Below are 13807 nucleotides of genomic sequence, written 5' to 3'. Positions count from 1 at the left end.
AGCGGATTAATATAGACCAATCTTGCTCAAAGTATAGTCCTCGGTGAATTAGCAAGACACTTGTTTAAAGGCAAATTCCTGTACCTCATCCCAGACACAATAAATCAGGCCTCCCAGAGTCTGGGTGAATACAGCTGGGTGGGGAAGATGATGGGTTACCGCGTTTCTTGGCGACACAGCCCCAGGCCTCTTGCCCTGTCTATGTCTCTAACTAGTTGTGGAACTTGAATTTCCTCACCTTAAGTCAGATTTCTAGAAATCATCCCTTTTACCTCTAAAACTCTAGACAGCATCAGTCCCAATTCTCAGGTATAGACATTAAATTAGAATGATACAGAAAAGACCACCATGGCCTTATACTAAGTTGACAAAAAAATTCACAAAGTGTCCAGTTCTTTTGGTCAGGCGGCTTGGTGTCAAGGAAAAAGCACTGCCTTTGGATCAAGAAGCCCAAGGTCCTGGCTGCTTGAATTCAGTTAGCGTAAGCCTGTTTCCATGCAGGGCTAGTGATCAAGCCCTGGGAGGTGGCACGTGGCAGGCTCTCAAACCCCAGCTACTCTTCCCATCCTTACCCCAGGTTCCTTTCCTTTGCCAAACATCTATTTGCTTATTAACCCCCACAGAAAGAAGGTGCTATGTTATTAGAGACTTCACAGTTTGTTACAGGTAGAAAAACTTCAGGGCGTCAGCTAAAAACATCAGGAGGGGGAAAAGTCCTTCATAAGGTGTTCAGGAAGTTTAGGAACAGTCAGAGGTGGGCTTTCGTTTTGGACCTCTGGATGGAATTTTTGTTCCGTTATTTAGCAGACGATGAATGGGGAATCTACTCTTTATACCTCACTTCTTACTAGTAAAATGGGAATAGTAGTACTTCTCCCAGATTTCCTTTGTATTTAACATTTATATTGTGCTTACATATGCCAAGGGCTGTACCAAACGTTCACTCATCTAATCCTCTGACCTAGGGTGGATACTGAGGTAGAGCGAGATTAAGTAACCTGCCGATGAATATACAACCAGGAGCCAGTGAGGCATGTGTCTTTCAATGTTGCACAGGTTAGTTTTAACAAGTTCCTGGGCTCCTGAGGGGTTGGCTGAGGGGCCCTCCCCTCGGCTGAGCGCCCTAATCGTCTATCAGACGCTACTGATATGGAAATGGCCATCCCCAGGTGTCACACCGGGCAGCTTGGCTTCATTTGTAACTGCAGCTGCATGTAATCAGTTCTCTTTTGGAGTTCAAGCTTGATTCTGTTAAATATATTCCAGGAAACAGACACTTATTATCTAATGATGAAGACTGACCAATGGGAAATAAACTCAAAGCCTCCAGAAACCTCTGAAGCACAGGTGTGGACTCTCAATTTCCCATTATCAACCCAAATTCAAGCAGCTGTTGCACAAGTGTATTTTGGATCAAACGCTCTACTACTGAAAATTGTGGATACTCTTCCCCTTTGTCGAAGAGCGAAAACTGACTGGGGCAGGGGGGACAACTTCTTTTGGGAAGCAGTAGTGTGGTGAGTAGAAGCATGGATTTTGCAGTTAGACTTCAATTTGAATCCCACCCTTCCGCTTACAAGCCACGTGATGACTTATTTAAAGGGGCCCTGAGCTCTACCTCTTACAGCTGTGGTCAGGATGAAGCAAGAACACACATGACCCCATAAGCATAGTGCCTGGCACCCAGCAAGCATAAAATGTAGCTATTTTAATTTTTATTGGTACTATTATTAATCTTGTAAATATCAACCCCTGAATAACAGATTTGAAGTGCACAGATCCATATACACGGACTTTTTCCACTAAATATACACTACAGTACTATACGACCCACGGGTGGTTGAATCCAAGGATGCAGATTTGTGGACACGGAGGGCTAACTGTAAATTTATACGTGGAGGCTGGTGCCTCTAAACTTCCGAGCTGCTCGTGGGTCAACTATATTTATAGTTTTCTGCAGATCTGTTTAGTGACATTACAAATTTTGTTTTTATTATAAAGAACATGTGCACAAGTTATGCTCTTTATGTCACTGTTTCAGCCACATTATGTTTCCAGAACACGTAAAGCCTTCTCATGAGCATTATTTAATTTAATCGTCAGCATGACCTTGGAAGGTAAATATTATTGCTCCCCATTTCACAGGTTAGCAAACACAAGCTCAAAGAGGACAAGTAACTGGCCCAAGGTCAAATACACCAAGTGCCAAAATTTTAGTCCAGGTCTTCTGACCCAAGTTTCCACCCCACCGTAAATTAACCTTACAACTACAGAGAAGGAAGTATGTCTTTTAATAGTCCGCATTTGTCCTGCATTTCCTAAAGAACTGCACTCTGCATCTACCAGTCAGCAATCTGCATTCTACTGTGAACAAGAGCAGAATGAATACTATTAGCATGGATTCCTGTTTTTATCCCCCAGGGGCTGATAACTCATTTCTGCCCTTAATTATCTTGTGGATCAAACTGTCTGATTTAGCCAGGAGCAGCCCCTTCAAGCTGACCTCTGTGTCCTTGTGACATGCTCCCATCAGTTTTCTCTCTTAAAAATAACTCATTTTAAAATCAGCTGTTCTTCTTCCTGTTTAAAAGCTGTGAGTTCGATGTTTCAAAAGCGTTTACCCACACGTTACCTAACTTGACCATCGTACTTAAATACCTGTCCCTGTATACCACCAGACCCTGGAGACACTTTTTAGAAGCTCAAAGAAAGTATACGGTCACAGGAAAAAAATACTGCTGCATCTGCTACAGAGCTGGCCACACGTAACTGTCAGGAATTTATAGGGAAACATACAGGAAAAAACACACAAGGAAATTCCAACCTGTTGTCATATATATGCTTACTCTAAGTTTACAAAAAGCTGCCCAAATACCACTCAAAAAATCACAGGCTCTCCTTGTGCCTTATTCTGACTGAAGATCCCATAGAGGCAAGGGGCAGGTGGTCAGGTGATGTGTGACTACGGAAGCCAGAGTTTTTTCTTAGATAAGAAATGGCTTGTTTCAGGTGAGCACGGGGAACTAAGAACAGCAATATCTCTTAGAGAGCTGTTTTAGAACTCACATAGTGATGAAGTAAAACGTAAACCTCATCTTCCATCCTAAGGTCTGCTAAAATTCCAGAGTGTAAAAACGACCATTTAAAGAACCAGAGGGAAAAAAAATGCTAAACAGTCCTTTGTGGACCTAAATTTCTTTATTCAAACACTGTCTCTGTTTCCAGGTTCTCGTTCTTTTCTCAGGGAGGTTACCGTTACTTCTAGTTACACAACCTATGTGGCCCGTAGCAGTTTTATGAAGGGCAGACTGGATGGAGCGTGAGGGGCAGGCTTCGGTGCTGAAGGTCACAAGCGGAGAAATCCAGTTGAGGGCGCTGATAATAAGGCAAGTGAAATGGGTAAGTGGCAAGTTCAGTGTTACCGCCCCACCTGCCACCCACAGAGAAGAACTGCTGTTGACATGGTGGAAGCCTAGACCAGGCTAAATGCAGGGAAACAAGCCTGCAGCCTTTCAAATCAGTCCTGAGACCGGTATCTAAGAACGACGAATCCCCAGCTAAGATGGCAAATTAACAAAATTCGGGACTTTTTAGTCCTCCCATTCTCTAGGCCTTTTGAGATTTTTAACACAGTGCTCAGGGTACCCTCCAGCTGCCCAAAGTCCTCCGGCTCCGCTCTTTAAAATAAATAAACATCCACTCTTTGTTTCCCCACCTCCTCCCCATACAAATCTCATGATTTGCGTAATTCATGATTATTAGACATGATGCTGGGTATTCCAAAAGAATATTTGCGTTGCAAAGTGGAAAAAGACAAGGGGATGGGATATACATTTGGGGGAAAAAATCTCCAGTCTTTTCTTTGAGCCTTTGAACACCTAGTACCAAGGAGGCTGAAAGTAAAACCAAGAAAAGCAGCCTGAGATGATGACAAAAGCCAGCCTTACCCTCCATTCCTCTCACTTTCGAGTGTCCATCAAGAGCCTAGGGCACTGCCAGCCTGGGACAAGTCCCCTGTGACTCCCTCTGCCACAACCACACGAAACATTCCCAAGCCGACAAAACAGCTCGCTTGACTCTGACGTACCTGGACATTGCCTTCCAGCCTGTGTGGTGGTTCAGGTATATATGTATATAGTATACTTCATTGTGCAAAGGATTTAAATTGGTTTATAAGAAGTCCCAGTAGTAGGCTTATTAATAGGATAATTAATAAATTAATTTAAATTTAATAGGATCCTATTAAATATACAGGATCTATATATTGTATCTATAGATCCTTTTGGTTCTGTTTCTCTGGAGAGCTCAGACTATAATACACAGGTCATAATGCTTTATTTTAATTTTTATAGTTGACATTGTTGCTAACTAATTCTAAATCTTCAAAATGCTTGTCACCGTCGTATCTTGGTATCTGGTTTACAGCTTCAGTCACCAGACTCCTAGGTACTGCCACTCAGATAAACCTGAAGGAAAAGTCAGTACTTCCCCCTACCCACCCCTGTCCTCCACGTGGATATATTAATACAAGACTTAAAAAAAAAGGCACTTTAATTAGATAGAGGTTTCTGTCATCATTGGCTCATGTCAAAACACATTCACAACATGAAGAAACACTGTTTTTTATTTTTTTAATATTAATTTTATTAAATCTTGATCCTTGAGTATATGTCTTTTTAATATTCTGTGTGACAAAATAAAAGTACTCGCTGAGCACCTCTGCTGCGTGCCAAACACAGTGGCTGTCTCGAGGAAAAGCATTCCTGTGACTGAGTCCAAGCTACACTAGCTGCTTTTTCAGGGAATCACCATTTTGAAAATTCAAATAATGGTAGATTCACATGCAGCTGTAAAGAAACAGAGAAATCCTGCCCACCCTCTTACCCAGTTTCCTTCAGCGGTAACATCCTACAAAACTAGAGAACGTCATCATGACACTGACACTGATACGGCCACGGTACAGGACACTTCCATCCCCCCGGGGTCCCCCCTCCATGGCGCCCTTTTACAGCCAAACCCACTCCCCTCCTGCCCCCGGCAACCACCGATTCGCCCTCCACTGCTGTGGTTTGAAGGCCTTCTTTTTGAGGTAAAATTTACCAAGCCAGGAACTACCTGGTGAGGGAGGCAGCCAAAGGGGCAGAGCTTGCATCCGGTCAACAGATAAAGAGGATGTGAGGTATGTCTCCAACAGAGGGAGCCATGGTGCTGAAAACCGAAGCAGCACCGGGGAGCGAACACCAGGGTGTTAAAGCTCGAACTGAAATCTCTGAATTTCAAGGTCAGGATCAATACGGCCTTTCAAGTGGATGAAGTTCAAAGTACAGATGGTAATTCTCAGGAACCATGTGAAAAACATAAAAAAATAAAATGGAAAAAAAAAAAAAAAAAGCCAACTGACAGGCCACCTGGCCATAAGTCTGCATGAAGGCACGTTCATGGCGGCAGATAGCAACTGAATGGCCTTCTCACACCGCAGTGAGATGACCGACTTTACCCCGTCAGCATTTCCTCTGGTAAAGAAAAAGAAAACCGCCATTTAACCCAACCACTAATAAGCAGCTTGGACTCTGAAGGCTACCAAAAGTCCCAGTAAACAGTCACCTGCTACATCATCGGAAGGGTCACAGTCTTCGGAAGGTGCACAAATTTCCTCTTTCCTATAACCGTCCGCGCACTGGCAGAAAAATACATTCTTACCGCGTTCTACTTTCCCAAAGATGCATTTTTCAGTAATGGCCAAGGTACGTACTACCTTTCACCGAAAGGAAGGTTCTTCCCTCTCACACTCTTTCCCATCGTTACCTACGATGAATGCAAGCTGCTGCAAAGTGCTTCTGTAACTTGTTTCATCCCCCAACACAATGTTTAGACTCTTTTATTTACAACAAAACAAATGGCATAGGTTAAAGAAAAACGACAACTACTTAAATCCATTAAAATTATTTTTGGTCAAAGAAACGGAGATAGTAAAGGCTACCTGAAAGAACAATCAGAAAACTTCCACTGGGTCAAACAACAAAGCATTCCTTTCTCCTCTCACTCCTCCACCCTCTAAAAGACACCTTATCACACTGTCTCAGAATGCTCATCTTAATGAATATCAGCAGGAAGGGGAATTCTGGAAAAAGCAAGTCAATTTTATACCCCTAACAACATGCAACGTTCAAAATGATGATGGATTTCAAACTCTAACTCATTAGCATCTTTTTCAATAAGAGACTTCATCTTGTCAGCTGGACTTGACCTGCCTGGATACCTTAAACCAGTGGTTCTCACACTTTAGCCTGAATCAGAATCACCTGGAGAGCTTGTCAAACCACAAACTGCTGGCTCCATCCCCAGAGTTTGATTCAGTAGGTCTGTGGAAGGATCTAAAAATATGCACTTCTACCAAGTTCCCAGGTGATGCTGACGCTGCTGGTCTGGGGACCACACACTTTGAAAACCACTGCTCTAAATCTAGACTCCCAATTTCTGTTGAATTTTTCTCTAAAGGTCTCAAAAGGAGCCTTGGCAGAAAATACCAAGCTTGGGAGACCTGACTATCTTATGCTTAAACTGCTAAATTGCTCTTTGAGATACTTTATCCAAGGTAAAACAGTTACAGAGTTCAAAGTAATTCAGTGTTGAGCTGTGTGTCTGAAGCTTAGACTCCCGGACCCCTTTCTTCCTATTTCAAGGAAACAATAACCAGGTGTGCTCCACGCTGCGTTACAGAGGGAAAATGCCTATTTAACTCTGGGAGTGTGAGGGGCTGAGGCCCCCTTGCACTTTAATTTAGTGGGGCTTCTCCCCACGAGGTGCAGGGGCTGCTTCATGGTGGTCTCTGGAAGAAGTCCATTTATTCTTATTCCCACATCAGCCACTTCACAATGTGAAAAAAAGAAAAAAAATTCTTAATGTTCAAATTCAACAGATCTTGGCCTCACAGTTTTTGAGAACTGGTCTATGCATGGCTCACCAGATTCCTGGCTACAGGGGAGGATGGAATGATGGTGGAGTCTCAAAATGCCCTATTTTAGCTGGTTTTCCACCTCCTCCCTATCAAGCCTTTTACATGTAAATTATTAAAAGCAACAAAACCATCTCAGTATTAACTTTTAAAAAAAGGCTCTCCATCTCGTGTCAGATAGTAATGGCAATGAAATGAACACAAAAGGAAAGATGATGGTCAGAGGGTACAAACTGAAAACTCAACTCTTAAAAACATAAAAAAACCATACAGAGAAATTAAAAGAAGTATTTCCATTTAACAGCAAAAATGGATCTAAGCATGCTTACTATTAAATGCAGAGATGGAGCGTGATTTACTACCTTGCAGGGAAGACTAAGAGAATGGTAAATGTAAGAACATCAGGAAGAAATCCAGACTGCTGTGAGAAACAGAGACAGGCCAAGCCGGGTGGGGAGGGGGGAGGGGAGGGGTGGGGAGGGGTGGGGAGGGGGGAGGGGAGGGGGAGGGGAGGGGTGGGGAGGAGGTATCAAGAAAGTCCTCTCAGCAAAGGTGGCCTCCATTAAGCTTAGGCCTGAAGGAGAAACAAGAGTGAAGTACGCACAGAGGAAGAGTGCACCAAGTATTCCCACACGACTCAAGCACATGAAGCACGGAAGACGGGAGAAGAAGCTGGCAAGGTAGGTGAGGGCCGGAACACAGAGCTGTGTATGAGAGCAGTGGGAAGCTGGAAGAGGATGTGGCTACAGTGTGTATCCTGAAAGAACACCCTCTGCAGTGCACGGGTCCCCCTGCAGGGGGCACCCGTCGGGAGGCAACTGCTGCAGCACAAGATGAAATGGAGTAGAGTGGGGGAAGGGCGGCCAGAGAACACATACCCACAGTGTTTTCTCAACACTGAATTTCGGTGGTCTGACACACAGCTCACTTAATTTACAGGGACCTTAGTTCCACCTTTTGTGAAGAGGGATTAGAATCTTCCCCTGAGCACCTCTTAAAGTTACTACGGGGATCTAAAAACTGTGTACCTAAACAATCTTGTTTGTATATACTATACACTAAAATTTACATCACAGTGGGTATAACAAACAGTAAAGAATGTCTATATTAGAACAAGAATTCAGCAAAATGGTTGGAAAAAAGCAAATATAGTCCTAGCCATGAACAACTGTAACAAAATGTAACTTTTAAAAGGATACAATAAAACCCAAACAGTTATCTAGAAATTAAATCTAAGAAAACATGTGCAAGAACTTTATGGAAGATCCTTAAAGACCTAAATAAATTTAGAAAAATACTGTGCTCAAGAGCAGAACTATGTCAATCCTTCCCCCAAATGAAATCAGTGAAATTCCAATAAAATCTCCAGAGGATTTTCCACAGGCCTTGACGAGGTAATGCTGAAGTGTATAATACAGAAATCACAAGTCCATGATGTTGAATGAGTACAGCAAGTTGTAGAAGGATACTCCAGTATCATTACATAATACCTTTAAATACACAAAACTGACAGTACGTACTGTCAAGGAGTCACGCACACAGAGAACAACGGTATGAAAGCATGCATGGGGGTGATGAACATCAAATTTAACCATGGAACTCAGAACAGTAGTTACTGAAGGCAATTGGGATGGTGGGAAAAGATGTTTATTATTCCCCAGTCCTTAAACTATTTTTGTATGTTGTAAATATCCCATTAAAAAAATGCCTTTTATTTGAGAGCCATGTTATCACAGGACCTAGCTTAGTAGTTCCCAAACACCAATCCAACAGCTCCCATCAGCCCCACCTGGAGTCCTTGTTAAAAAACGATTATCAGGCTATGCCAGAATCAGAATTTCCGGGAGGAAGTCACGTGAATGTAATGCACAGCCTCACTTGGGAACCCTTGGTAACGACCAGCTATTAATAACTAATTCACCAACAACACTGGTTCCAATCTGACAATGAGATATTTAAGTGCTTGAGATTACCTAATCACTTTCCAACTGATGCAACGGTCTAGCACGTGGAGGGCCAAACCAAGTAAGTATATCCTTTACCGTGCTTCTCCCCACCCGCCCCCGGCCAAGGCCATATGTGTAAAAACTAAGAATATCTTACAAAGTAATAGTATCAAATGATTCCACAACAGAAGATAATTCCTTCATATCCTCCACAGGGAATATGCCATAGTGAAATTCCACAGGAGACGATAAAAAAAAAAAAAAGGGCTATTTTTAAGGATAAAGTGATACAAGTCACTGGCAACTGCCCTGGGTATGTAGATGGCAACGCCATGCTTCCTTCCTTTCCTGATCTGCTTCCCCTGCAATGAAATCATAGCTAAATTTGTCTTGAGAAATGCACAGAACCAAAGGGAAACATAAAGAATTTAGAAAGAAAACGATGTATTACAAGGTAGAGGTATCAGTACCGTGATGACAGTCTAGGAGCCCTGCTCCTAAGAAGTAAGGTTAACTAGAGACTATGCTGTTAGAACGTACGACACACCCAAGGGCAGACAAACGTACCTTTTCCCCTAATATTAAAAATTACAACCAAAAACATGGAAAGGGATGATTCTGAGAAACAATACAAATCTGCTAAATGCATCAACACAAAAGCACTCACTTACCAGGGCTTTCTACTCGCTTATAGTGGTAGGGATTGATGCACACCTCCTTCTGCTTGGAACCAAAAGGAAACTCACAGCATTCCAGTGGTTTTAGTTCATGGTGGCTCTGAAGGTCGGGCCAGCGCCACACGCGGCAGTAAATGACGTGAGGCAGCCCCTTCCGGTGGGAAACTTGCAGCCGGCCGTCCAGGGAGCGGGGGATGGTGACACAGTTACTGGGCTGCCCTGGGCAGCTCAAGGCCTTCTCCAGTTCCTCCATGGCACCCTTCTTCTTCTTCAGCTTTTTCACCAAGGCGTCAACAGCTTTCTCTGCCCATTTTTCTTCTTCATCTCCCTGTTTCCACCCGAGAAGTCTCTTCACAGCGGGACTTGTGAAGGAAAATAAACTTGTCACGTTCATGATGGCACCACGAACACTCCTTGAGGATGGAGAAATAAAGACGTCCCCAAATGTGAAAGGACAGAAGAGGGTTCACTTTATTTACATAGGATTCTCCTTAGCTTCTTTGTGCTGAGGTCCCGAAGAGTAGAAATTACCATTCCTAGTGTTTCCAAAAGATACCCAAAGTCAGTACCTAGAGAAGAAAAAAAGGAAAAAAAAATGTTTAAAATCATCTCTACCACAAAATCACAATTTATTAAACAATTACCATTGGCCAGGTACTATTTTAAGTGCTTTTATGTATTGAAGTATGCTATGGACTGAATCACGTCCCACCTTAAAACTTGTATTTCTGTTGTTCAAGCCACTCAGTCAGTGGTATTTTGTTATGGCAGCCCAAGCAGACTAACAATATTTAACCCATTAAATAATTCTTTCAACTAGGTAATACCATCATTGGCATTTTATAGATGAATAAACTGAGATGCAGTTTAAAAAGGAGTATGTTACTATTTACATTAGTTCCAAGATAGAGGCAATAGACCCCTTGGCGCAAAAAAATTTCAAGTTCTCAACAGATATCATGATGTTTTATATTTAGATTCATTTATAAGCTCTATATATTTCAAAACACACCTCAATCAACAAAAACTGAAAGCAACAGGGAAAAATAAAATACAATAGTCTTTAGCATCTGTTTTTGGTTTGTTCCTCAAGTATCTCTTGTGCTAAAAGAAAGGGTAGTTGTATTTATATTATATAAATGCACCAACATCTTAGGGTATTTATTCAGCCAACAAGCCTATGCCTATGGGCTACCAGGCAAGTAACGTAGGAAATTTATCTCCTGCTTTTTCAAATTTGCTTTTTATTGATATGAAAGGAATGAAGCACATGAACACATACTGTACCAAATACTTTAGTCAGTTGTCTCATTTAAACCTTCTAGCTACTCTTCACCAGCTGAAAACACAAATGGTGAAAAAGATTAACGATAAAAACTTTGCACAAACTCCAGCTAAAATGTAGTAGCAGGTATCAAACCAACCTCCTCCCCAAAATATAAAAGTTGAATAAAATACAAATGAACAAACCAGGGGCGAAAAAGCCCAGCTTTTTAAAGGCATCAAAGAGCAACCAAAGTACTCAGGACATGAGGGACCAAATGCTGGAGAGATGTGAAAAGCAATGAAGTAAAAAGCTGAACATTCTTATTCTTTACTGCTTTTCTTCTCAAGGCATTTGCCAATGCCTGTGCCGTAAGTAGCCAACCACAAAGAGGCTAAAGAACCAAGCAGAGATTTCAGTACCCTCATAGTGTTGAGAAGACAGAAAGAAATAAATAAATAAGTTAATTAATTAATTAAAAATTAAAAAAAAAAAAAAAAAAGGAATTGAGGGCCTGCTGAGAAGGAGAAACTGGTAAACATACCAGGCTTTCAGCTGGATCCCTAAAAAGGTATCCCCTAGTGCAAGGGCAAAACTGAAATGGACCAGTGTTTACAAACAATGAAACACACCCTAGAATCATCTTAATACTAGACTGGAACAAGATGATGGGAAAAGAGGAGAGAAAAACTGTGTGAGAGGAAATATTTGTAGATACTGGCCAAAGATTTTCCAAAACTGACAACAGACATCTAGCCACAAATTCATGAAGCCCTACAAATTCCAAACAGAAACAGAAAGAAATCCACAAGTTTTCATGTGTCACATCACAGCATAATTTTCAGTACAATTGCTGAAAACCTGCAACAAAAATCTTTAAAAAGACACAATACTTTCAAATGAGTACAATAAGGCTAACAGCTGACATTTCAATAGAAACAACGCAAACAAGATGACAGTGAAAGGACATCTTCAGCATGCCAAATGCAAATAAATAGCTGGTAACTCAGAATTCTACACTTAGTGGAAAAAAATCATTCAAAATGATCATGAAATAAATATGCTTTCCAACAAACAAAATCTGAGAGAACTAGCTTCCAGCAGGAATATTCAGGCACAAGGGAAAAGCAAGGAATTGCAGGAAAGAATGAAGCGCTCCAAAAGGGTAATGACTTTACAAAACAACTATAGGAATGTCTTGTGGTGTTTATTTTTTTGTTTTTGTTTTTACATCTTCATTGGATTATAATTGCTTTATAATGTTGTATTAGTTTCTGCTGTAGAACAAAGTGAATCAGTTATATGTATACATATATCCCCTCCCTCTTGAGCCTCCCTTCCACCCTGCCATCCCACCCCTCCAGGTAGTCACAAAGCAGCGAGCTGATTTCCCTGTGCTATACAGCAGCTTCCCACTAGCTATCTATTTTACACATGGTAGTGTATATCTGTCAATGCTACTCTCTCAATTTGTCTTGTGGTGTTTCAAATACAGAATTAAAATGCATAACAAAAAAAGCAGAAGGGGTAAATGAAGTATTACCCAGGCCATGGTAAAGCATTAAAGTATTATTAATATGTTATGAATTCATGTCACAATAAAGCAATCAATTTAAAGAATTTAAAAACCATAAGAAGGTAATAGAGGAGTTAAAAATATAGATTTTTTTAAAATATGCTTAATCCAAAAAAAAAAAAAACTTAAGAAAAAGGAAAAAAGGGCACATAATAGGTGGGACAAATAGAAAACAGTAAGATTCAGATGTAATCCTCAAAGTCTCAAGCATGACTTAAATATCAAGAGACTAAATATGCCAAGTAAAAGATGTGGTGGGGTGGGGACACCACTTAACTATATTGTACTTACAAAAGACACACATCAAATGTAAAGACAGAACGGTTGAAAGAGAAAAACTGGAAAGAAATATACTATGCATATTCTAATCAAAGAAGCTTACACAGATATCACATCAGGCAAAAGAGACTTTAAAGTAACAAGCAGCAACAGGGATAAAAGAGGAACATTTCATAATGTTAAGAAAGCTGATCCACTACAAATATATCACAATCCCAATTTTTTTATCCAAGTGCTAACAGTCTTAAAATACATAAAGCAGGGACTTCCCTGGTGGTCCAGTGCGGAACACTCCGCACTCCCAATGCAGGGGGCCTGGGTTCCATTCCTGGTCAGGGAACTAGATCCCACATGCATGCTGCAACTAAGAGTCTGCATGGTACAACTAAGAGTCTTCATGCTGCAACTAACAGTCCACATGCTACAACTAAGAAGCCCGCATGCCACAACTAAAGATCCCACGTCCGCAAAGAAGATCCCATGTGCTGAAGCCAAGACCGGGAGCAGCCAAAATAAATAAATAAATTCTAAAAAAATACATAAAGCAGAAACTGACAGAATTAAAATGATTAACAATCTTAGTGGGAGATTAACACAGTAAATGACTAAACAAGCAGATAAAAATCAACAGATATAGAAGATTAATTACGTTTAAAAACTTGACTCAATTCACATATGTACCCAACAGCTGTAGCATACATAATACTTTCAAAAACACATGGAATATTTATCCAAATTGACCAATAATGAGCCATTATACAAATCTCAACTCATATTAAAGGAATAAAACCATACAAGACACGTCCTTTGATCACAGTATAACAATAAATGCCAAAAATATTGTTACTGAGAATAATTACACTTTTAAATAACCCATGGGTCAAAGAAGATACTACAGGGGAAATTAGAAAATATTTTAAACTGAATGATTATAAAAATATGACACATCAAAACCTGTAGGGTGTGGCTCAACCCATGGTTAGAGGGAAATCTGTAGTCTTAAATACATATATTAGGAAGAAAAAAAGCTGAAAACTAATTTTCTATGTATCTATCAAAACGAAAAAAAAGGAACAGCAAATTAAACCCAAACAGTAAAAGGAAATGAGA

At 40.8% G+C, this 13807-nt stretch overlaps 1 protein-coding gene across 3 annotated transcripts in view; it reads right to left on the bottom strand.

Annotated features, from left to right (window-relative positions):
• The window catches only part of SMAD1 (SMAD family member 1), a 72828-nt gene that overhangs the window by 32511 nt on the left and 26510 nt on the right, over positions 1–13807 (bottom strand). For all 3 annotated transcript variants that reach the window (XM_057727661.1, XM_057727662.1, XM_057727663.1), the window contains one exon: positions 9573–10147. In XM_057727661.1, coding sequence (XP_057583644.1) covers positions 9573–9972 — 400 coding nt within the window. In that variant the 5' untranslated portion in view covers positions 9973–10147. The remainder of the gene's footprint in view (positions 1–9572; positions 10148–13807) is intronic.

Source organism: Hippopotamus amphibius, chromosome 3, assembly GCF_030028045.1.
Source record: "Hippopotamus amphibius kiboko isolate mHipAmp2 chromosome 3, mHipAmp2.hap2, whole genome shotgun sequence".
In the NCBI taxonomy this organism is placed as follows: domain Eukaryota; kingdom Metazoa; phylum Chordata; class Mammalia; order Artiodactyla; family Hippopotamidae; genus Hippopotamus; species Hippopotamus amphibius.
The sequence above is the reverse complement of the archived record's forward strand: the minus strand, read 5'-3'. Positions and strand labels throughout refer to the sequence as shown.